This window comes from Podarcis melisellensis (genome assembly GCF_964234715.1).
Source record: "Podarcis melisellensis genome assembly, chromosome: 8".
In the NCBI taxonomy this organism is placed as follows: Eukaryota; Metazoa; Chordata; class Lepidosauria; order Squamata; family Lacertidae; genus Podarcis; species Podarcis melisellensis.
Genome location: NC_138540.1, coordinates 26,871,512 through 26,894,643, shown reverse-complemented (window position 1 = coordinate 26,894,643; position 23,132 = coordinate 26,871,512). Strand labels below are relative to the sequence as shown.

The 23,132-nt window shown below is 50.4% G+C and overlaps 1 protein-coding gene across 3 annotated transcripts; it reads left to right on the top strand.

Moving 5' to 3' along the window:
* The first annotated feature begins 2,884 nt into the window (after nt 1-2,884).
* On the top strand, nt 2,885-22,698 carry LOC309376870 (uncharacterized protein). Of its 3 annotated transcripts, none has more exons than XM_081923780.1 (11): nt 2,885-3,067; nt 8,331-8,393; nt 10,084-10,216; nt 11,690-11,780; nt 13,381-13,483; nt 14,468-14,586; nt 16,712-16,774; nt 17,678-17,815; nt 18,934-19,031; nt 19,269-19,378; nt 21,419-22,698. In XM_081923780.1, the coding sequence occupies exons 1-11, from the start codon at nt 3,019-3,021 to the stop codon at nt 21,577-21,579; spliced, it is 1,128 nt and encodes a 375-aa protein (XP_081779906.1). In that variant the 5' UTR covers nt 2,885-3,018; the 3' UTR covers nt 21,580-22,698. The 3 variants fall into 3 exon arrangements, with proteins under 3 accessions (XP_081779906.1, XP_081779905.1, XP_081779904.1); XM_081923779.1 differs by having other exon boundaries at nt 13,381-13,504; nt 18,937-19,031; XM_081923778.1 differs by having other exon boundaries at nt 13,381-13,504.
* Nucleotides 22,699-23,132: the final 434 nt, after the last annotated feature.

Below are 23,132 nucleotides of genomic sequence, written 5' to 3'. Positions count from 1 at the left end.
TTAATATGAGAGTAGACCCCCACACATCAACTGGGCACATTCATATGCCCTTACTTGGGAAAAGTTGCATTCCTCTCTGGCTGCTATTTCCAGAAGGAATCCACAGTCTTCAGGCTCTCCACTGGGGAGTTTGTTTAAATTTAGGACTGAGCAGAGACTTTGCATGACCAGAACAAGCCTCGATGAAGGGGAGGTTGGCACTGCGCTAGAAGTTAGAGAGAGGTCAGGGGTCTCTTGTGAGTGCGCCTTCCATGTGCCTACCTCGAGTCAGGTATGTTTTATATAAAGCTTTGAACCACCTTCTGATTTCGTGTGGAGTGGTTTTGGGGTTGTCTGTTGGCAGTAAATATCATCCTCACTTTTCTGCGTTAGGTCATAAGTTCAGCTCTTCTTCCATTAAGGGGAACAAGAGTAGAATCTCTGTTCGGCTGTGCTGAAAAGCAACACATGGCTAGAAATGGTCTAGGGCTATTCTAGGGACAAATGAGAAATTGGCAAATCTCGGAGTCTTGATGGTGTTCATCTAAGTAGGGTTCTTAACACAATCTTCTTCATGTGTATGTTGAAGTAAGCCCTAGTGAGTTTAGTGGGACTTACATCTATGTATTTTTTTGCAAGATTTCAGCCTAATGAACTTGGAGATGAACTAGCTCAAAATATTCCACCTCTTGCTAAAATCTTCCCCCTTGGCAGAGAACTGGAAGACAGGCAGCTTAACATGTATATTTATGTATTTATTAAGTGTATCCAGGGGCAGGGGGAGGATCCAGGAAATTGCATTGTAATGTCAATTTCAATCAATTGTAATGTCCGGTTCAGGTAAATTGGTGGACAGCATAATTAAAGACAAAATTGATCATGCACATAGAAGAACAAGTCTAGCTGAGAATGAATCAGCAAGGCTTCTGTAAAGGGAAGTTCTGCCTCAGCAACCTTTTAAGCGTTTATGAAGAAGAGTCAGGGAGCACGTGGGTAAGGGAAATCCAGAAGATGTTGTATACGTCTTCTGACATCCAGCGTAGCATAGTGGTTAGAGTGTTGAGCTATGAACTTGGAGACTAGAGTTCAAATCCCCTCTCAGCCATGAAGCTCACTGGGTAAGCTTGGGCCATTTGCCATTCCTTGGAGGAGGAAACACAGGGTAGAAATGTAATACAGTAATAAGCACACTCAAAAGCCTTTTGACAAAGAAACACTTAGAATCATAGAATCATAGAGTTGGAAGAGACCACAAGGGCCATCGAGTCCAACCCCCGGCCAAGCAGGAAACACCATCAGAGCACTCCTGACATATGGTTGTCAAGCCTCTGCTTAAACACCTCCAAAGAAGGAGACTCCACCACACTCCTTGGCAGCAAATTCCACTGTCGAACAGCTCTTACTGTCAGGAAGTTCTTCCTAATGTTTAGGTGGAATCTTCTTTCTTGTAGTTTGGATCCATTGCTCCGTGTCCGTTTCTCTGGAGCAGCAGAAAACAACCTTTCTCCCTCCTCTATGTGACATCCTTTTATTAAATTAAATCAAATGCATTTAACAGTCAAGGATAAAACAATAGGCCTTTTTTTAGGAGTTAGTAACTAATTAATTAACCCTAATTAAACAGTAAGCAGAGGGTAGAGTAAATAAGTATTTCTTGCAAAGGAGGAAAGTAAAAAGTGGAGTCTGCCTGCCTGCATACTGAGGGAATCGGAGCTTGTTGTGCCTCTCCCCAGAGGGTGCTGTGCAGTCGTGGCAAATAGCTTAGTGCAAACACTGTGCGACAGCTGCGGAAAAGGCTAATTCCATGCTGGGGATTATTAAGAAAGGGACTGAAAATAAAACTGTCAGTATCGTAATGCTCTTAGGCAAATCTTTGGTGCAGCGGCTGCATTTGGATCTCTTCCCCCTTCTCTTTCCCCACCCCCATTTCAAAAAATAGAGTTGGAAAAGGCGGAGCAATCAAAAATATGTTGGGACTATGGAGGCAACTCCCCAAAGGAGTAAGGATAAAGCTACCATTATTCCTGTTGAGACAACTTCCCCGCCCACCCACCGTAATACTAGAAGTTCAGGTCACCCAGTGAAACTTGCCAGCCGGCAGATCCGGGCGAGATAAAAGAGAGCCACTGTTCGCAGAGTGTGCAATTTTAACTTGTGGAATTTGCTTCTGCAAGAAGGTGGCGGCAGGTTTAGAAAGGGGAATAGACACGTGGGGCAGTGGCTGTGTTGGTGGAGAGGAAGGCAAGCTGCCCGTTGGAGGCTGGCAGCAACTGGAAGCCACCCCATGCCTTTGTGCCATCCTCTGCTGGGTCACCCATCTTGCCAGTCACCATGTTGGCAGCAGGAGGTGCAGGGAGACAGCACTGATCTCCTTTGGGAGGAAGGGCCGGGTATAGATGTGATCAAGTGGAACGTTTGCCCGGTGTTGATCATGAGCTCACACACCTTCTTTTCTCTCAATGCCCTGCAGATGTTTGGGACTGTAACTCCTGCAGTTTAGCATGGGGATTGCAGTCTAGAACGACAACTGGAAGGCAGCTAGAGATTATGAGAATGTCTGTCTCTCTCTCTCTCTCTCTCTCTCTCTCTCACACACACACACACACACACACACACCTTCCCTAAATCAGGGTTTTCCAAACTTGGGCCTCCAACTATCTTTGGACTACAAACCCCCATCACCCCTAGCTAGAAGGACCAGTGAAAGCCTTGCACAAGACTTCTTTGGGGACCCTGTGGGGTATCTCTTGTTCCTGGGCTCGGGGAACTCTACACAGAAGCATTTCCTCTTGCGTTGGCCCTGGGAGAGAGTTTTTTGGAGGAGCGTGCTCACCTTTCAGCACCGACAGGCTTTGCCAGGCGAACCTCCCTGAGAGAGCCGCAGAGATAACCCAGGCTTATGCAATGGGAAGGCTTTCTCCTCCAGCATCTCTGAAACCCACTTAGGTTATCATCACTAGGCAATCCCAGTAACTCGTAGCCTCTCTTCTTGCAGGTTGCCTTTCGGGAATCCATGAGAACACAGCCCGGTCTCTGAAGATGACGGAAGTTCAGATTGACACCTCCCGCCTGCCTCCAGTGCAGGAAGGTAAGCCATGCAAGATCTAGGAGTTCACCTTGGTGTGTGTGTGTGTGTAAATATATTAGGAAACACAAAGTGAAGCTTCTCTGAGGGTGATAATCCCACTTTACTGATCTACAGCTTGAAATACCTGAAATTTCTAACCTTGAAAGGTGTGGGTTACTGTTGTTGTTGTTATATTATTATTATTATTATTATTAGAATTTCTATACCGTCCTATACCTGGAGGTCTCCGGGCGGTTCACATAAAAAGACCACAGTATATAAAATAAAAATAAAAGCAATAACCCAATAATAACTCCCCCTCAAAAGAGCCACATTTTAAAAGGGTATGGGATGTTGATCAGGTCAGCCAAAGGCCTGGTTAAAAAGGAACATTTTTGCCTGGTGCCTAAAGGTGTACAATGAAGGCACCAGGCGGACTTCCCTGGGGAGAGCATTCCACAGATGGGGAGCCACTGCAGAGAAGGCCCATTCTCATTTTGCCACCCTCTGGACCTTTCGAGGAGGCGGCACACGAAGGAGGGCCTCAGAAGATGATCTCAGGGTCCAGGTAGGTTCATATGGGAAGAGGTGGGCCTTGAGTATTGCGGTTGCATTTGTAAGAGCAAAACCACAGCTTTGCCCAGTCGCCATCATGGCAAGGCAGGGACTTCTGGGAAGCCCACTTGCAGAGCCCAGGCAGCAGTCTGCCTCTGAACTTGGAAGCTACATTCTTAAGGATAATGTATATACAGTACTGCTCTTCTACAAAAAAGAGAAATGTACAAAATAATCATCAAAACAGAGAGCAGCTTATAAGAAGTAAATAAGGAGGCCAGATACAGGATAAAGGAAGTCTTTTATTTGGTTGTCTGTATTGTTGTAACAAGGTAGAGGGACCCCTGACCATCGTGGCCGACTCTGGGGTTGCGGCGCTCATCTCGCTTTACTGGCTGAGGGAGCCAGCGTACAGCTTCCGGGTCATGTGGCCAGCATGACTAAGCCGCTTCTGGCGAACCAGAGCAGCACACGGAAATGCCATTTACCTTCCTGCCAGAGCGGTACCTATTTATCTACTTGCACTTTGAAGTGCTTTTGAACTGCTGGGTTGGCAGGAGCAGGGACTCAGCAACGGGCGCTCACCCTGTCGCGGGCATTCAAACTGCCGACCTTCTGATCGGCAACTCCTAGGCTCTGTGGTTTAACCCACAGCGCCTCCTGCGTACGTTATGCTTATTGTATGTTATGTTCACGTTTAATGAGGGTGGATTTCTGTATTGGGGGTGGGGGGTTATGTTATGTTGTAAATAATGTTTTTAATAAAAATTAAAAACAAATAAACAGAACAGGTGTGGTGCAAGCCCCCAAATGCTGCCAGGTGCTGAGGTACACGCCGTGCCAAACAGCAACAAGCTCGCCCGCTTCCATCTCCTTGCTTCTGTTGTGGGAGCAAAGGCCCAGGAAACCCACTTGCCCTCTGGAGTCTGCCATGGTCTCCAATTGATGGCTGGCAACTGTATGATACCTGGAGGCAGAGCCCCCTTTAAAAAAAAAGGAGAGGTCCAGAAGGGAGAGGGTCATGACAGACACCTCCTTTCTCTTTCTTGCTTTCATTCCTCCTGCCTCTAATTAGACAGGGAGGAGAGAGCAAAATCCTGCCCCTGGCATGCGGCTGCTTGCTCAGTGTACTGGGAGATTTGCTTCAAACTTCACTGCACCTTCTCTCCTGCAGTCACTAGTGTCTAGACACTTGGGAGACGAGGACTTCCACAATATGGAGAGCCAGCCAGAGTTCAGTACAGTGGTATCTCGGGTTCCAGACACTTCAGGTTACAGACGCTTCAGATTACAGACTCCGCTAACCCAGAAATAGTACCTTGGGTTAAGAACTTTGCTTCAGGATGAGAACAGAAATCACACGGTGGTGATTAGCTAAAGTGGTACCTCAGGTTAAGAACAGTTTCAGGTTAAGAATAGACCTCCAGAACGAATCAAGTTCTTAACCAGAGGTATCACTGTACACAGATCCAGTGGCTGCAGAATGATGGCCCCAGGTGGTATTTGGAAAGGTGGCTCAAGCTGTGGGAGGGTGTCAAAATCGAATGCCAGTCCCTTAAATATATATATATATATAAAATCCCCTCCCTGTCCTCCCTGTGGCCCAGTTAACCAGGGTAGTCTTCCCCAGCCTGGTGCCCTTCAGGTGTATTGGACCAGGGGCAGCTGCTACACCTTGCCCTGCCAAGATCTCCTCCAGAATTGTGTGAGGATGACAATTGTGAAGGCCTCAGAAAGCACCTGCTGAGATGGGCGTAGCCAAGTCCTCTGAGAGAAGCTTGCTCTCTCTCCCCCCCCCCAGCGCTGCAGTGTTGGGGAGGGGCGCATTTTTTCCGCCACCGAGATTTGATTCCGGGCCAGTAATTAAAATGCGTGACATGTCCCTTATTCACCTTGTAATGCGATAGGGAGAGGGACGGGGAAAGGATTAAATGAATGTAATTTGGGAAGGAGGAGGAAAGCGATGCCAGCTGGAAATGAGGTCGTGAGGCTGAGTGGAGAGCCACCCGGGGAAGCGAAGCTCAGAGCAGCGGGGTTTCCACTCACCTGCGGCCGCTTGACCATTCAGCTGCCTCTGGGAAGAGAGGCCTCTCTGCTAAAAGAGCAGCAACTCCTGGGCACCCCTGGGTCGCTTCCACAGGGCAGCTGGTTGTGGCCTCAGTGCTGCTCACACAGGCAGATATTGTTATTATTATTTTACAATATCCACACCAAAGTGCCCCACCACCACCTTTAACCCACAGTTCTGTTTTCTGTGGTGTTTTTTTTTTTTTTACTTCTCAGACGTTCTGCAGAAGAGGCAAGTCCACATTAATGGAACCAGAATAACATCCAGTGGCAATGAGTTCCACAGGTTGCCTTTGAAGGAGTATTTCCTCTCACAACTCCAATCCCAGCCTGTTGTTGAATTCTAATCGATGATTGTTCTAGTTGCTGACTTCCAATTCTAATCCGTTGCTTTCAGTGGTATGGAAAAAGGAATACAGTGGTACCTCAGGTTAAGAACTTAATTCGTTCTGGAGGTCCGTTCTTAACCTGAAACTGTTCTTAACCTGAGGTACCACTTTAGCTAATGGGGCCTCCCACTGCAGCCCATGCCACAGCTGCACAATTTCTGTTCTCATCCTGAAGCAAAGTTCTTAACCAGAGGTACTATTTCTGGGTTAGCAGAGTCTGTAACCTGAAGTGTCTGTAACCAGAGGTACCACTGTACAGATTTTGGGCAGCCCCCTCTGCCCAAAATGGTACCACTTGAGCCCTTGACTTCCTTACTCACTTGGAGGTTCCCTGGGTGTGTCTGACTTCTCATTTTTTTGGAAGCAAAAGCTGTGTTTTTGCGCAGCACAAATGTGACCCTCTCACTCCCACCGGCAAGCAGCCGGACTCTGTGACAAGGCCGGCTGGCACCCTTGTGCAAACAAGAGCTTTGCCAGGCGCAAGAAGGCCTGGCGTGCCCAACACGGTCCTTTGTCGCCACCTTGGAAAAGGTTTTCCCTTGCAATGGGCAAACTTTATTTGCTGCCCTTTGGCTGAAGTGTGGTTGAGGCCTAAATGGCTTATTGGGGGGGGGGGGGCGTCACATCGTAAAGACTCTCCCTGGCTGGCATTTGTCACGGCACCCGGTTTAGGCTGAGAGGTGCAGCTCTCCCTGCTCGCTCCCCGCCCTTTTTCTCTTTGTGTTGCGTAAACGGTGCGTGTAGACAGAGATCTTTCAACACCTTGTTAAGCTGTGCTGACTTGTCGGCCAAATAGCTGCGGAATGGCTGGGTGGGCAGGGACTGGGTGTGCAACTTTGGACACACCCAGATTCTGGCAGGGCTCCTTCAAAGAGGCGCCTGTTGCCTTGGGCAGGCTGGCTGCCTTTTTGACAAGGGAGCGCAGCTCACAGTCACCTCAGTGCTGCTGCTGCTGCCACATCTTCCTCCTCCTGTTAGGAAGGCAGAATGGAAGTCCTGGAGGCAGCACTGATGCTCTGTGGGGTTACAAGTATTTGGCAGCAACTACACAAAACATGAGGGACACGGGTGGCGCTGCAGGTTAAACCACAGAGCCTAGGACTTGCCAATCAGAAGGTCGGTGGTTTGAATCCCCACGACGGGGTGAGCTCCCGTTGCTCGGTCCCAGCTCCTGCCAACCTAGCAGTTGGAAAGCACTTCAAAGTGCAAGTAGGTAAATAGGTAGCACTCTGGTGGGAAGGTAAACGGCGATTCTGTGCGCTGCTCTGGTTCGCCAGAAGCGGTTTAGTCATGCTGGCCACATGACCCGGAAGCTGTACACTGGCTCCCTCGGCCAATAAAGCGAGATGAGCGTCGCAACCCCAGAGTCAGCGATGACTGGACCTAATGGTCAGGGGTCCCTTTACCTGTACCTTTGTTGTTGTTTAGTTGTTTAGTCCCCACGGACCCGAGCATGCCAGGCACGCCTGTCTTCCACTGCCTCTTGCAGTTTGGTCAAACTCATGCTGGTAGCTTTGAGAACACTGTCCAACCATCTCGTCCTCTGTCGTCCCCTTCTTGTGCCCTCCATCTTTCCCAACATCAAGGTCTTTTCCAGGGAATCTTCTCTTCTCATGAGGTGGCCAAAGTATTGGAGTCTCAGCTTCACGATCTCTCCTTCCAGTGAGCACTCAGGGCTGATTTCCTTAGGAATGGAGAGGTTTGATCTTCTTGCAGTCCATGGGACTCTCAAGAGTCTCCTCCAGCACCTTTACCTTTATCTTTATACAAAATATTCCTCCTCCAAATGCTGTTTCGGATGGCTGTGAGCTTCCTTCGTCCAAAGCACAGCGGCCAGAGGACTGGCTGGCTGGCGATCCAGTCACAACTATCTTAAAACAGATACCCCAGTGGTTGTTTTGTCTTCAGGCCCAGTTGAAAGTTCTGCTCGCATTCGTGTTTAGAGCTCTAAACAACTTAGGCCCCAAACATTTGAAAGTCCCTCTACATCCCTACCAGCCTTCTTGGGTGCTGAGATTTGCTGAGATGCACCGCCTTAATCAGGCCTATTTTGCTGGATTTGCATTGCTCTGTTTCCATTTTGAATGGCTTCGCCCCTGTTTGATAATTGCAAAGGCCTTCCCTGTTACGTAGCTGCAATGGTTGGAACTCAACCTGCGACTTTGTGGTGCGATGGATGGGTAAGAAAACTTGCAGATAAACGAAAATATTGGCAGAACTGGCAGAACAGGGCTCTGCTGTTGTTTAATTGTGTTTTCTCTTTTCCCCTGCAGTTTGCCGAGATTTTGCTGTCCTGGAAGATGGCGCTTTGGCTTACAGCCTTCAAGAGCAAGAGAGTAAGAGCTGATGGAACTATTCCCTCTCCTCTTCGTCGGGGCAAAGGCTCAAAGCAAGCCCAGCCTTCCCTTCCCTTTCCTGGCCAGTGTCTTGGAGTTTCTTTGGGTCTTTTTCTACCTGGTCTGGCTGGGCCCCTGGCTTCAGCATTTAATAATAATAATACAGTGGTACCTCTGGTTGCGAACAGGATCTGTTCCGGAGCCCCTGTTTGCAACCTGAGCAAAACGCACACCGCGTCTGCGCGGGTCGCGATTCGCCGCTTCTGTGCATGCGTGTGACATCATTTTGAGCGCCTGCGCATGCTCGAGTGGCGAAACCCAGAAGTAACCCTTTCCAATACTTCCGGGTCGCCAGGGGATGCAACCTGAAAAGATTTAACCCGAAGCATCTTTAAGCTTACGAGATATATAAAAACATAGTAAAATATCAAGCATTAAAACCTCCCTGATACAGGGCTGCCTTCATGTGTCTTCTGAAACTTTTGTAGATCTTTATCTCCTTGACATCTGAAGGGAGGGTGTTCCACAGGGAGGGTGCCACTACTGAGAAGGCCCTCTGCTTTAGCATTAACACCCCCCCCCAAAAAAGCCCCCGCATAGACCCCACACACTTAGAGGCCTTCAGACGATCCCTGGAAACAGGTCCGTCCTTCATGCTCAAGGCATCCTGTGGAAACACATTTAGTTTTCCTGGTACAGGGTGCCTGTTGGAGCCAGAGTTTTTACAGCCTTTTTTTTTTAGTTAATTAAATGGAGCCTAGTGCTTCAGTGAATCAACCTTGCAGATTTTAACGAGGAACAGGCTTGACAGGCACCGCTCTCCCCAGGGACGCTCTCAAGGTTGACTCCGTTTGGCGGCCCTTTGGAAGGGGACGGTTCCTCCTGCAACCCAGATGGGCCGCCTTGCCCACCCCAGCCTGTCTTGGCTGCCACAGCGGATGCCCATGAATCATTCCGCGACGTCATTCCCTGCTGCAGTGACGCACACGGTCCAGGCAGAGGACACTTCTCCCGACTCCCCCGGTGCCGCCCCCTTCGCCACCCACACCCTGTCAATGGAGCTGATGGATGGCAGCTAAGATCAGGGCTGCCAGGGGTGGTGGGAGCAGCTGGCTGGCCAGCCAAGCAGCTCTTGTTTATGGCACCCAGGGGTGGTGAGTTAGGGTGGCAGGCCGAAGAGGAAAGAACCTTCCTTCTCTCCTCACCAAGCACCCTTGAGAGGGCAAGAAAGTGTGAACAGATACTGCCCAGCAGACAGGATCTGGAAGAGATCCAGTCAGATGAGCAGCTTGGCATCGCGCCACCTGTTTGGGCTGCTACCTCAGAGTCCTATCGCTCCATCTTGCCAGTCTTCCTTTCCCCCATCTGCCCAGTGCCTGGAGAGGCGGCCCAAGGAGTGTTGCCCCCCGAAAGTGTGTTGCTTGAAGCAGGATCACACATGCCCTGCAACAGCTTCTTTGTGTTAGGCCATGGCTCCTCCGTGGCAGCCATTTTGCGACTACCGCCCCCAGCACTCTCTCAAAATCCAGCCTAGATGGACCGGCAGCAGCTCTCCAGTGTTCTAGACAAGGAAGACTTTCTTCCCAGCCCTACCTGGAGATGCCCTTGAAGGCGGGGAAGGGAGGAGAGAGGAGGACGAAAGAGGCCTCTCCATTCCAGCCCACGCAGTGAAGTTTCCATCTCTTCGCAGTCGAGCAGCATTACACTTCCAACATTCAGAAGAACCAGCTGGTCCAGAAGGACATCCGAATTGCCAAGAAACTTCAGGACCTGGAGGAGGAAGCCAGGAGGAAACACCAGCTCTCTGAGCAGCAGAAGGAACTGTATGTTTGCTTTGGAGTCCCAACTTTATTGCAGGGAGGCAGTGTCTCTTGCTTTGGGTAGGAGATAGAGTTATGGCGATGGTTATGGCAAGACATCCCAGTGGGATGGACAAGGCCTGGTCTTGGTTCTGCTGCGGCTGCATCTTCCAGTGTTTCCCAAGCTTAGGTCTGCAGCTGTTTTCAAACTACAGTTCCCACTGGTCCTGCTAGCTAGGGATGATGGGAGTTGTAGTCCAAAAACAGCTGGAGACCCACATTTGTAGATGAGCATGGATTGGATGTGGGGAAAGTGGGGCAGACTAATTCTGAAAGGACTCTTTCCCAAGCCTCTTTTTATTCATTTTATTTGCTTCTTAAATTTCTATACAGCCCTACACCCCAGAGTGGTTTACAATATAAAAACACAAAAATACACAACATGGTGACAAATAAAAACAATGCCCTCCCAAGTTTAAAAGGCCATAGGTTGTTTAATTAGCCAATGGCCTGGGAGAAAAGAAATGTTTTTGCTTGGCGCCTAATGGCATGTAATGAAGGTGCCAGGCAAGCCTCCCTGGGGAGAGCATTCCACAAGCGGGGAGCCACCACGGAAAAGGCCTGCTCACATGTTGGCACCTCCAGACCACTCAGAGAGGGGCACAAGAAGAAGCATCTCAGATTATGATCTCTGGGTCTGAGTCCCAGAGGTGGGAGAGGTGGTCCTTGAGGAATTGCAGTCCTGAGCTGTTTAAGGCTTTATAGGTCAAAACCAGCATGTTGAATTGTGCCTGGAATTGGATTGGCAAGCAGTGCAGTTGAGCCAGAGTTGGCGTTCTATGCTCTGACTGTTTTGCTCCGGAGTGAGCAAACTGACTGCTGAATTATGCACTGGCTGAAGTGTCCAAACCATCTTCAGAGGCAGCCCTGCGTATGATGTGTTGCAGAAATCTAACCTAGAGGTTACCAGAGCATAGACGGCAGAAGTTGGGCTATCCCTGCCCAGATTAGATCAAGCTGTTCTTTGAGGCTGAAAGGGACATAAACGGAGGTTGGTTCCCCCCCCCCCCCCGTGCAACTCCAGTTTTAATCTGAGCTGCAGAAGAATTTGGGGCTCTATTGCTTGCCTCTTTTGCGGGGAGGCAAGCCTGACAAGCCCACAGAGCTTGTGTCTGACCTTGCTTGTGGCGAGCTTTGCACCTGCAGTGCAAGCAGACAGAGCATGCTAAACATGTTGATGTCTAAAGTGTGCACCTGGTGCAGATGTGTATGCTAGAGGCAATGGATGACTTCTCTCTGTAGCTCCCCAGGTGCCTTTGTAAGGTTCCTGTGCTCTTGAGGTCAGATTAATGTCAGACAGGAGGCCCTCTGAAGTTCCTGCTCCGTCCCTCTCTCGTGCATCTGGTGATTAGCAAGGCCCAGACACAACGGGGACAGAGCCTTCCTGCTTCACTAATTGCCTCTTCCTTCCCCCTCTCCTGCCCGCATCACACGCAGGGAAGATCGGGACTCCGAAATCGCTCGTGCCATCCAGGAGGACATTCGGAGGGAGGCGGAGGAGAGTTGCCAGAGGAAGGAGAAGGACCAGGTAACAGGAACACCTGGAGCCAGGTGGCAGGCTCCCTCGCTTCCTTTGGCCCCCTCTCAGCAGGAACAGGACAGGGTGGGCTGTCTAGCAGGCCCTTCCAAAAGGCAGATTATTTTTAGTTGGCTCTAGCACACCCTGCAGTAATTTGACTCTGGGTCCGCTCACCCTCCGCCGAAGTTAAGTGGGGGGGAGTAATGATGGACTGACATCAAGTTGCATAGCCTCATTGCAAACAAATCAGAATGTTTTCAGGGGGTAAAAGGTAAAGGGACCCCTGACCATTAGGCCTAGTCGTGAACGACTCTGGGGTTCCGGCGCTTATCTCGCTTTACTGGCCAAGGGAGCCAGCGTACAGTTTTTCCAGGTCATGTGGCCAGCATGACTAAGCCGCTTCTGGCGAACCAGAGCAGCGCACGGAAACACCGTAGAACAGTGCAATTGTTTCCTCCAGGGCAGGACTGGAAAGAGAGATTTATCTGGAGGCAGATGAACCAATGGCTGCTATCTTATGGATGTTTCCAGGGTGTATTCGTTGGCTGACGTGGGCTGGGTTCTTGCACCTCCTTGTTCCTCCACTCGCTGGTCAGTGGGAAGCCGGCCGTTCACTGTGGAGCATTGCGGAAACGCACTTAATTGAGAGTTTCACCTTTGCAAAAACCTCTTCCTGCTCCCTGCCATTAGTGGCCAAGGGCAGCTTGGCCGCAAACCGCTTTGAGGGCAACGTTTTAATATGTAGAACAGGCTGTTCGGTTCCAAATAGGATTAGCCTGGAAAGAGCAGTTTGGTGGGGCTGCTGCTTGTCTGGCTAATGGAACAAAAGCAAGAGATCAAAGCTGGCGGGGTCACCTGAGGTGACAGAGATCCCTGGAAGAGGCTCTGCCTGCCTTCTAAGAACAGCAGTCCCAAATCTGGACTTTCCTCAGCCCCTTCTCCCTCACAAGGGAGTGAAATCCCTCTGCCCGTTTCCACAGTTCCTCTGGAACAAAAGCTTCCCCAATAGAATATCCTCTTCTAAACCAATTTCCTTATCAGGCGGACAGAACGAAAAATAAAATTGCCATCTCCACTCCATGGTTTCAGCCGTTCAGAATTCTTACATATAAAATTACATTTTTTTTTGTGGCTGGCTGAATGTTGGCGTGAAAACAACCTAAGGAACTTTGAAAAAGATGAAGGCTTGAGTGGAGGTCCAGAACAGCGTTTCACCCTCTGGTTTAAAAATGTTCTCCAGAATATAAAAGCAGGCACAATATTCCCGCTTTGGGCAGGAGACGGCTGCAGTGCAGAGCTGGCAGCAACTCCTGTCATCTCATTGAGTGAGGTTCCCTGTCCACACCAGGAGCCATCAACAAGCCTTGCTTCCACAAGAACCATTGGGAGGAGTGCACTTTAAGGCTGCTTTCCAGTAGCTCCTTTGCAAGGGGGGTGGGGTGGGAAATAAGGCCACAGAGGCACAGTTAGTACCCCAGGTTTCCATTGTCTTCTTTCTCTGCCAGGTGAATGGGAGACAGAAAGCACCACAAAGTAGTAGCAGGGTGAAGCCTGGCTCTGGAATTCCGTTTCCATCCCCTCTCAGTGGGTTTTTTGCTCTCCTACACAGGAAATAGCCAAGCAGCTTCAGGACTTGGAGGAGGAGAGCCTGCAGAAGAAACAGCAGCTGTGGCTCAGGAGCTCAAGTGTGACACAGCGAGGAGGAGGAGAAGGTATCTGGAGCTGGAGGAGGGGTGAGGGTTGCTCCAGAGAGAAGGGGCTTCTCTGGGGCCCTCTGGGGGCCACAAACCAGACACACGGGGCCTCCCAAATTTTGTCTGACTGCAACTTGCGTCCTCAGCTGGAGCGCAGGTGGCACAAGTTTTGTGAGGGCATCCCAACACGCATGGGACCAAAGACGGCACCTACTTTGGGTGCCTCCGTTGCCTGGCCATCGCTGGTGCCGATGGGAGTTGTAGTCCCACCAGCATCTGGAAGGCGGCTGGTTGGGAAAGGCTGGTGCAGAGTTAGTGCCCGGCTCTCGGGGATGTCTCTGGGTCATGGCTTTGGTGTTACACCCCCCTGCGACTTGGAAATCTTGGCACCGTTTTCACGTGGCAGCTTTCCAAGCACGAAAGCGCTGGAAGTATATCTGAAGGAGTGTCGCCACCCCCATCGTTCCACCCGGACACAGAGGGCCTTCTGGCGGTTCCCTCACTGTGAGAAGCCAAGTTACAGGGAACCAGGCAGAGGGCCTTCTCGGTAGTGGCACTCGCCCTGTGGAACACCCTCCCACCAGATGTCAAAGAGAACAACAACTACCAGACTTTTAGAAGACATCTGAAGGCAGCCCTGTTTAGGGAAGCTTTTAATGTTTGATGCATTAAGGTATTTTAATATTTTGTTGGAAGCTGCCCAGAGTGGCTGGGGAAGCCCAGCCAGATGGGCAGGGTATAAATAAATTATTATTATTATTATTATTATTATTATTATTATTATTATTATTGGACTTTCAGAAAGGGACCAGGCCAGCCTCAGCTGGGTGGTCCTGTTTCTCCCCTTGGCCTTCAGCTGCCAGCAGAGGGACAACCTCCTGCAATGAGCTCTCAGCTTGCTTAACCAGCAGCACATGCAGAACTGCTCCTTCGTCGTCCTTCCCCACAACTCCATTCTTAACGTTTGTCTTCCTGTCTGTCTGTCTCTCTGTCTGTCTTCAGATGACTCCCTTGGGCCCCTAAACTGGGTGATGGCAGAACTTGAACTCCAGAACCAGCAGCAGCTCCAGCAAGATGAAGAACTAGCCCGGGAGCTGCAAGCTGAGGAAGTGGCTCGCCTGGTGAGCGCCCATTTTGTCCTCCTCCTCCTCCTCTGGGCCAGGAACTAAGGTTTGGGTGGCAGCACTTTCTTGCCTGTTACAAACTGGGCCTGTCAAATAAAGAGAGCATGTGAAGGTTTTAAGGTTTCACATCTGGAGGGGGGTTTGTGACAACTGCCCGGTACCTTGAAGGTTGTAAATCTCATGCTGGGACGTGTTGGCCCCAGGAGCATTGGGGGAAGGTCCTTGGAAGCCAAATGGCATGAAATGGTTGAAATCCCGAGTCTCCCAGGGCAGTGTTCTCCAAAGCAGGAGAAGTACCAGTTTCCTGCACTTGAGAACTTTCTGCTCACAGTGGCTTCCTCTTGTCAGGATTCAGTTTCAGTCACTTGGCCCTCATCCAGCACCCCTGCAGTGGGCTCTGGTGAGAAGGGAGGGAGAGCCAAGTGTTGTCAGCATTCCAGATCCCCAGCTGATCTCCCTCCAGTTGACTTCTAATAGACTCATAGAGCTGTAGAGTCGGAAGGGACCTCCAAGAGCCATCTAGTCCAACCATCTGCAATGCAGAAATCTCAGCATGTGGTCCCCCATCCAATTTGAAACCATACCGGACCCTGCTTAGCTTTGCAAATTTGCTAGAGGTCTTATTGCTGCACCACTAGAGGAATGCTGTTAAAGAGTGCAGAGGATGAGGTGGGCCCCGTGGGCCCCCGAAACATCAGTGCCAAAGTGTGTGTTTGTGTGCGTATAGACGGTCTGAGCATATTACACTGATCCTGGTCTGACTGCACTGGCTACCGATTAGTTTCTGGGCCCAATTCAAAGTGCTGGTTTTGACCTATAAAGCCATAAACAGCTCAGGACCTCAATACCTCAAGGACTGCGACTTCCCATATGAACCTACCCTGACCCTGAGATCATTTTCTGAGGCCCTCCTTCGTGTGCCGCCTCCTCGAGAGGTCTGGAGGATGGTAACACAAAAACAGGCCTTCTCTGCAGTGGCTTCCCATCTGTGGAACGCTCTCCCCAGGGAAGTCCGCCTGGCCCCTTCATTATACACCTTTAGGCACCAGGCAAAAACGTTCCTTTTCAACCAGGCCTTTGGATGACCTGATCAACATCCCATACCCTTTTAAAATGTGGCTCATTGGGGTGGGGTATTATTGGGTTATTGCTTTTATTTTAATTTTATATACTGTGGTCTTTTTATGTGAACCGCCCTGAGACCTCCGGGTATAGGATGGTATATAAATTCAATAAATAATAATAATAATAAATAACAAGAACAACAATAACACCTTTCAAGATTAGAAATTTCACGCATTTCAAGCTGCAAATTAGTAAAGTGGGATTATCACCCTCAGAGAAGCTTCACTTCAATAAATAGTAATAAATAATCATAATAGATAAAGGAAGCTGTATAAAAGGCAACCTCACTGCCTGGGAAGATGCTGTGTACTGAGCCAGGCACCACTGAATCCTGGCTGCCAACAGCTGCCCAGCAAATGGCCTGAGGCAGCGTTTATATATTCCTGTATATTCCGGCATGAATCAGAATTACAAGGGCGCTTCAGAAAAGGACAGGTGTTCTTTTGCCTTCCCCGGGTGAGAATAGAGCTTGCAGAATGAATGTTAAAATGATGTTGGATTGAAAATAAGTGGCATTAGCAACAAAGTTATTAAGAATATGCAAAAATGAATTGATAATGGATGAAAATATAGAGTTATAATATGTTGAGATACAGAGTTAAGATAAATGAATGAGGGTAAGGATTTGCTGATTTGATTATGTAAATGGGATACAAAAAGGGGAGGTGAGAGGAGGTCAAGGAAATAAGCAAATGAGTTTAAAGTTATAAAAAATGGATTTGTTTTTAATTTTTTCTTTTTTGTCTTTTGTATGTTGTATTTTTATTTTTATTTTTTATTTTTTCATGTATTTTTGTACTTATGTCTCTGTAAAACTTTAATAAATATTTATTTTAAAAAAGAGAGAATAGAGCTTGCAGCTCCTGCCTTGGGAGAGAAATGCCTCATGTGAGAAAGAAAGAAAGAAAAAGTAAAGGATTTGTGGTGCGGACAGAGCTCCTCCCCTTCCATCTTCTCTGTGCCGCCTTGTTTTATTAGCTTTTTCACTCTCATGCAGAAAGCCAGGAAGAACCGGGAACGCCACAATGACTACAGGGCAGCCCAGGTGGCTCAGGATGAGGTAAGGAGCTGATCGCTGGTCTCTTCGCTCGGCTTGGCTCAGCGGGGCTTGGGGGTTTGTGGGGGGGGGTCGCAGCTGTGGGCTTGCCCACTGGTGGAGAGGGTGGCATCAAAGCAGCTCTGGCGTGACGGCCCAGCCCAGCTCCAACAGCATCCAAGGATGAAAGCAACTCTCGCTTCCCTCCATAAACAGCCAGCCTCCCTCCTTCAATCTGGACCATGACTGGCTGGCTCGCAGTTGAGGCCACAGCGCTGCCAAGCCAGCTGCGCTCACCATGGGCACCAGAGCGAGGGTTTGCTGCTGGGGGGCTCCTTGCCCACTGCCCCACCCTCCTCTGAGTGTGAAGCAGTGTCCCAAGAGCCAGTTTGTCCTCCCCCCAGTTCCTTGTAAGCTGCTCAGGCCCTGCCCCACTGACCTCTTCCCTCCCTCCTTCCTTGAGTCCTTTTGTGGGTCTTTTTGCCTGAAGACGCCTGCTTTGGGGGCGGGGGGCTCCCTTCGGCACACTCACAGCTCTGCCCCCATTCAGAAGAGCCCCAAGACCTCCCTGTTTGTCTGGGCCTTTTTGGTTCAGGGTTGAGCCAGGAAAGACTGGAGTGTGCTTTTGGACCTGGAGTGTGGGCTGTTGAGTTACGAATGCCTCAACTCTCCTCTGGGGACCCTGAAAGACTTCGAATCCTCTCATCTGGAGCAGAAACCGCCCAAGGCCAGTTTGTTAGGGTGCAGCCTGGAGCTAAGCAACCAAAGGGCTTGAGGGAGTAGAACATAGGTGGGTGGTTTGGGGCCGCCATTTGGAAAGCCTCACAAGGCCAAGGTCAATGGGCTCCGAGACAGAAATACCTTCAATGAGAGATATTGACTGCCTTTAAAAAAAAGGTCTTTCTCCCTCCCCTCTCCTCCTCCCAGGAGATTGCCCGCTACATGCAGGACCAGGAACTAAAAGCTCAATGGAGATCCCCAAGAAGGAGCAAGGCCATGACAGGGGCAAGGGGCAAGGGCGCCACCATGGAGGAGGCAGCCCCCAGCAGCAGCCCCAGTCAAGAGGTAGGTGACCCAGCTGAGTGTGTGGCAAAAGTTGCCTCTGCATGGACCCAGCAGCTTGGAGCTGGCAGCAGCACCTTCCTCGTGCATAGCAAATCTTGAAGTGAGGGTGCTCCTAATGACAGGTTCTATGCCAGGGGTCAGGAAACTTACCGCGCCTCGGGCCGGTGTCTCTAGCACTGATCGTGCGGTGGGCCAGAGGGTGGGGGAGCGCATGCGCACACGCTATTTTCAACGCACTTCCGGGTCGGAGGAGCACCGGAAATAGCTTGTGCGCATGTGAACGGGCCTCCTCCGACCCGGATGTGCACCAGAAATAACGCATGCACACAAGCTTCTCCAACCCGGAAGTGGGTAGCCCCGCAGCGCAGCGGGTGGCAGCAGCGGGCGTTGCTGCGGGCCAGATAAACGAGTCCCTTGGGCCTGATCTGGCCTGCAGACCTTAGTTTGGGGACCCCTGTTCTGTGCCCTATGACAATACAGTGGTACCTCTGGTTACATACTTAATTCATTCTGGAGGTCTATTCTTAACCTGAAACTGTTCTTAACCTGAAGCACTACTTTAGCTAATGGGGACTCCCGCTGCTGCCGCGCTGCCGGAGCACGATTTCTGTTCTCATCCTGAAGCAAAGTTCTTAACCCAAAGCACTATTTCTGGGTTAGCGGAGTCTGTAACCTGAAGCGTATGTAACCTGAGGCGTATGTAACCCGAGGTACCACTGTACGGCAAAACCAAACTTTTGACCAGTGCAGGCACAGTGACTTTGGCTCCAGACGAGTTTCTTTTTTCTTGCTTATGCTCCACTTTGCTTAACACCCCACCTGGACTCGAAAGCGGGTTTGCTGTTTGGCGACGTTTCAGCTGGCCTTTGGAATTTTCCAAAACGAAAATTGCCATTTGCCCCTGAGCCCATGACTTCTCCTCTTCCTCAGCTTGGCTTACTATGAGCAAAGCTTATTTGTGGGCTATGTGGAGGGTTGGGATATAAGCACCATGGGGGTGGCACCAGCATCCCTATGGTGGCTGCGCAGACCTCCGGAGTTCACACCCAGCTCCGAAAGAGAGCAGCTAGAACGGTTCAGGGTCTGTCTTACGTGGCGCCGTGTTGCTTTCTTGCCAGAAGGAGGCGCAAGAGAGCTGCGGAGCCGCATCGCCAACCGGTCTCTGGTCCTCGGACAGCTCAGAGGTGCCCACCCATGGAGGCCAGCCGGACATCAGGTCAGTGCTGCTCAGATGGTAACTTTGCAAAGATCCCTTATGAATTTAATTATTCAAATTAAATTCTGCTGTCTCTCTCTCTCTCTTTCTTAAAAGTTCACTTCCAAAACCCATTTATTGTCTTTGTTAGAAACCAGATTTTCGGAGAGATGGGGGGCAGGGTGGGAGGGAACACAAAGAGCTGCCAGGGCAACTGGAGGGGAAACGAACTTGCGAGTGTCCTGGCCTTCCTTGCAGGTTGTCCCTCAGGCCGCAGCTGTGCCGGAATATCGCAGAGGACCTGGACCCAACCTTCAGGGCCCAGAGAGCTGAGGCCCCTGCTGGAATGGTTTCCCTTTGCTCCAGAGGTGGGTAATGCAGCTGGTTCTTCTGGGATTGCAAGCCGTTTCCCAGGTGCTGACTGGGGAGGGGGGTGCCCCTTTGACCTCAGGTACACACGAGTGGGATGGGGGTGGCACTGTGGGTTAAACCACAGAGCCTAGGACTTGCCAATTAGAAGGTCCTCAGTTCGAATCCCCGCGACGGGGTGAGCTCCCGTTGCTCATTCCCAGCTCCTGCCAACCTAGCAGTTCGAAAGCACATCAAAGTGCAAGTAGATGAATAGGTACCACTCCAGCGGGAAGGTAAACGGTGTTTCCGTGCACTGCTCTGGTTCACCAGAAGCGGCTTAGTCATGCTGGCCACATGACCCAGAAGCTGTAGGCCGGCTCCCTCGGCCAATAAAGCGAGATGAGCGCTGCAACCCCAGAGTCGGCCATGGCTGGACCTAATGGTCAGGGGTCTCTTTACCTTTACCTTTACGCACAAGAGTGGACGCACACAGGAGGCAGCAGGGGTTGGCGTGCTTGTTCTTTCAACCCCAAGTGAAGGCTTTGAACATTTGCTTGGGCACCATCTTTTATGTGGGCTAAAGATATCCTTTTTCATAAACAAACCAGCCATAGTTCTGATCGGTCCAGATCCGGCAGTGAGATCCAATTCCATGTTCAGGTGCTCCATAAAGGGCAAACGCTAAAGAATAACATTTAATACTTGTCCTTCCATTCTATGTCTAGAATGGTTTTCTCAGCCCCATTTACCCTCCGCAACGAAAGGCTGGGGCCATTTATAATAATAATAATATAATAATACTTTTTTTATTTATACCCTGCCCTTCCCGGTTCAAAAACAGGTTTCAGGGCGGCTAACAACAAATTTAAAACACTTTAAAACACTTAAATATAAAAGCAGCATAAAATACAATATAAAAACATGAATAACAATAAAAATCAAAAATCAATTAGATAATCCCCAGGGCTAGCTGGCTGAATTAGTCCTACTTCGGCCAGCGAGGAGGCCAGGGGAGGATTAGCTGTGGGGTCTCAGCGCGGGTGATCTTCATAAAAGGGGAGGGGGAAGGAAGAGAAGGGAAATAAAAGATCAGGCTGAATTCAAATTAAAGGCCAGGCGGAATAGCTCTGTCTTTGCAGGCCAGTCAGAATCTGAGAGTTGGTAGGGACCCCGAGGGTCATCTAGTCCAACTCCCTGCAACGCAGGAATCTTTTGCCCAATGAGGGGCTCGAACCCATGACCTTGAGATGAAGAGTCTCATGATCTACCAACTGAGCTGTCCTAGCTGCAGCTGATGGGGAAGGGTAGCCCCAAGGCCCAAGTAGAGCAGGGAAAAACTCATCACTGAAACCCTGGTGAGCCGCTGCTGCCAACCAGAGTAGGCGGCACTGAGCTGCATGGACCAGTGGCCTGAGTTAGTGTCTAAGACAGCAGCTTCCCCTGTTCCCATCCGTCCCTGACTGCACCCGGATGGTGGAAGTGGCAAGTGTTGCTGCTGATTCCTATCATTCTGTTTATCGTCCCCGAGTCGACACTTGCCCCCTCCAAAAGAACTTCTTTGGCTCCCAAGATTATCAGTGGTGCCAAAAGGTTTTGCAATGAGATGCGAGCACTTCCTGTGCAAGAGGCCTGCTCCACTGGGTGCTTGTCACCCCAGCACCACCATGTCCGTGTGCCTGGTTGCCTTGGGGAGGGTTCTCGTCCTATCTTCCCCGTTATCTCAGCTGGTAGAGCAGGAGACCCTTAATCTCAGGATCATGGGTTCCAGCCGCAGCAGATCCCTTCTCCCTGCGCTGCAAAGGGAGGAAGCCTCTCCTCCTACAACTGCCTCCTCAACACAGCAGGAGATGGACTTGTGAGCAGCCTCCTCCAGTCTGCTGCCCTCCACGTGTTACTGTACTGCAAATCCCATCCCTGAGCACTGGTCGTGCTAGCTGAGGCTGATGGGCATTGTAGTCCAAAGCAGCTGGCTCATTTGGGATGTGGGGATGGCTGCTGCTGGTGATGCCATTACAGACAGATCTCTCTCTCTCCTCTCCTCCGTCCAACCACTTTAGCCGTTGCTGCCCCAGGAGGACGCTCAGTCCCTGCGGGCGGCTTCTTCGACTACCCAGACGAGCTCGGCGAACCGGCCTTTGTGTCCCCGACAAAACGACAGCCAGAGAAGGTAGGCCGGCAGAAACCCAGGGACAAGAAGGAAGGCTGCAAGCAACAGTGACGCATCTGCTCCCAACAGAGCGGCTGCTCCGCCCGGCCCGCGCCACAGCAGGGACTCATCCCTCTGGCCTCTTCGCCACCTCTGCCCATACCTGTAGTTGGCTTGGGGGGCCAGGGTTTGCTATAACAAGTCTGAGGCCAACGATGCAAAAGGCTGCCATTTCCCCCCACCCTTTGCAAAGAACGTTGACGTCCGCACAACTGCTGCATCCTCGTAGCTAAACACGGTGGTCCCAGAAGGCTGCCGTCTCTTTTCTCCGGGACCAAAACATTTTAGCCTCTTCTGCAAGCCATCTTGACTCACTCATGTGACCTTTTTGCCTTGGTTGGGAAGAAGATGGCTTTGCCAGGCAAGGTCTGCCGGGTGTCAAGAGGTAGAACAGCGGATGCTTTGCAGAAGGGCAAGGCCCTGCCCTTGGACTCCTTTGTGGGAAGACGCTCTTTTGCTGAGAGGGTACAGTTTTGCTGCAGTGAAAAACGGGGCAGCAGCGATTGGACGGGAGCGAGACTGCAAACGTCCTCCGAGAGGCTTGAAAGGATAAACGAAGAGCCCTGGATCAGACCCATCTAGTCCGAAATCGTGTCTTCATAGGAGCCAACTAGATGCCTTGTCTAGGGAGCTAGCTAATACAACATTCATTTTAAGCCTGCCACTGGTGTTCAGGTGCATCGAGGTTGCTTCTTTCTCCATGAACTTGTCTTATCCTAGTTTAAAGCCATCCAAGTTGGTGACTGGTCATCGCCACATATTCCGGGAGCTCAGCTTCACCCCACCAGCGTTTTTCTCCTTGTACTGCATGACAAGTGGGTTCTGAGTGACCCCACTAGGCTTTGGAGGAGATCAGACATTTCCAGGGGATCCTAATGAGGCTCTTTGATAAGAGGGAGAATATATTACCTTCTCGGGCTCTTTGCATTTCTGCAGCATTGGACACGGTGTGCAATATAAGCGGGCAAGGAGCAAGAGCACGAAACGCTTTCGGAGTAGATTTGGAAAAGGTCTTCCGCAGACACCCACCCCCTACTTATTGCCAGGACTGGATCTTGCACTGCAAGGAGTGCAGTTTGAAATTGGTGCTAAATATGCTAGGCTTAATCTTAAATATATATAATAATCCCATGTGTATGTGTGTTTTAATGTACTAGTACCGTGAGCAGGATCTGTGCCCAGGGTGGCTGGTGCTGCTCAGCAGTTCTGCTAGCAAGAGTCTTGCTGAAGAAAAAGCTTCCTTGTGACTATTTTGTGCATTTTCTGTGGGGGCGGGAGTGGTGTGTGTTCAGGAAATGAGCCCTTGCTCGAAAGCTGGTTCTTGCGCACTTTCGGGTGGCTTACGTAAACTTTTCCCACCTGAAGGGTGCAAACCCGTTCTCCTGGACCACATCTTCCGGGATGTGAGAAGGCTCCACAGGGAAAATCCTACAGGTTTGAAGGCCCCGCTCCCAATTGCTTCTTTCCTAGGTAAGCTGTATTTTCTGGTGTTAAAGAACAGGGGAACCTCTAGAACTCTGTGACAACTCCCAAATGAGTTTTGCGGAATGCTTTGCTAGGGCTTT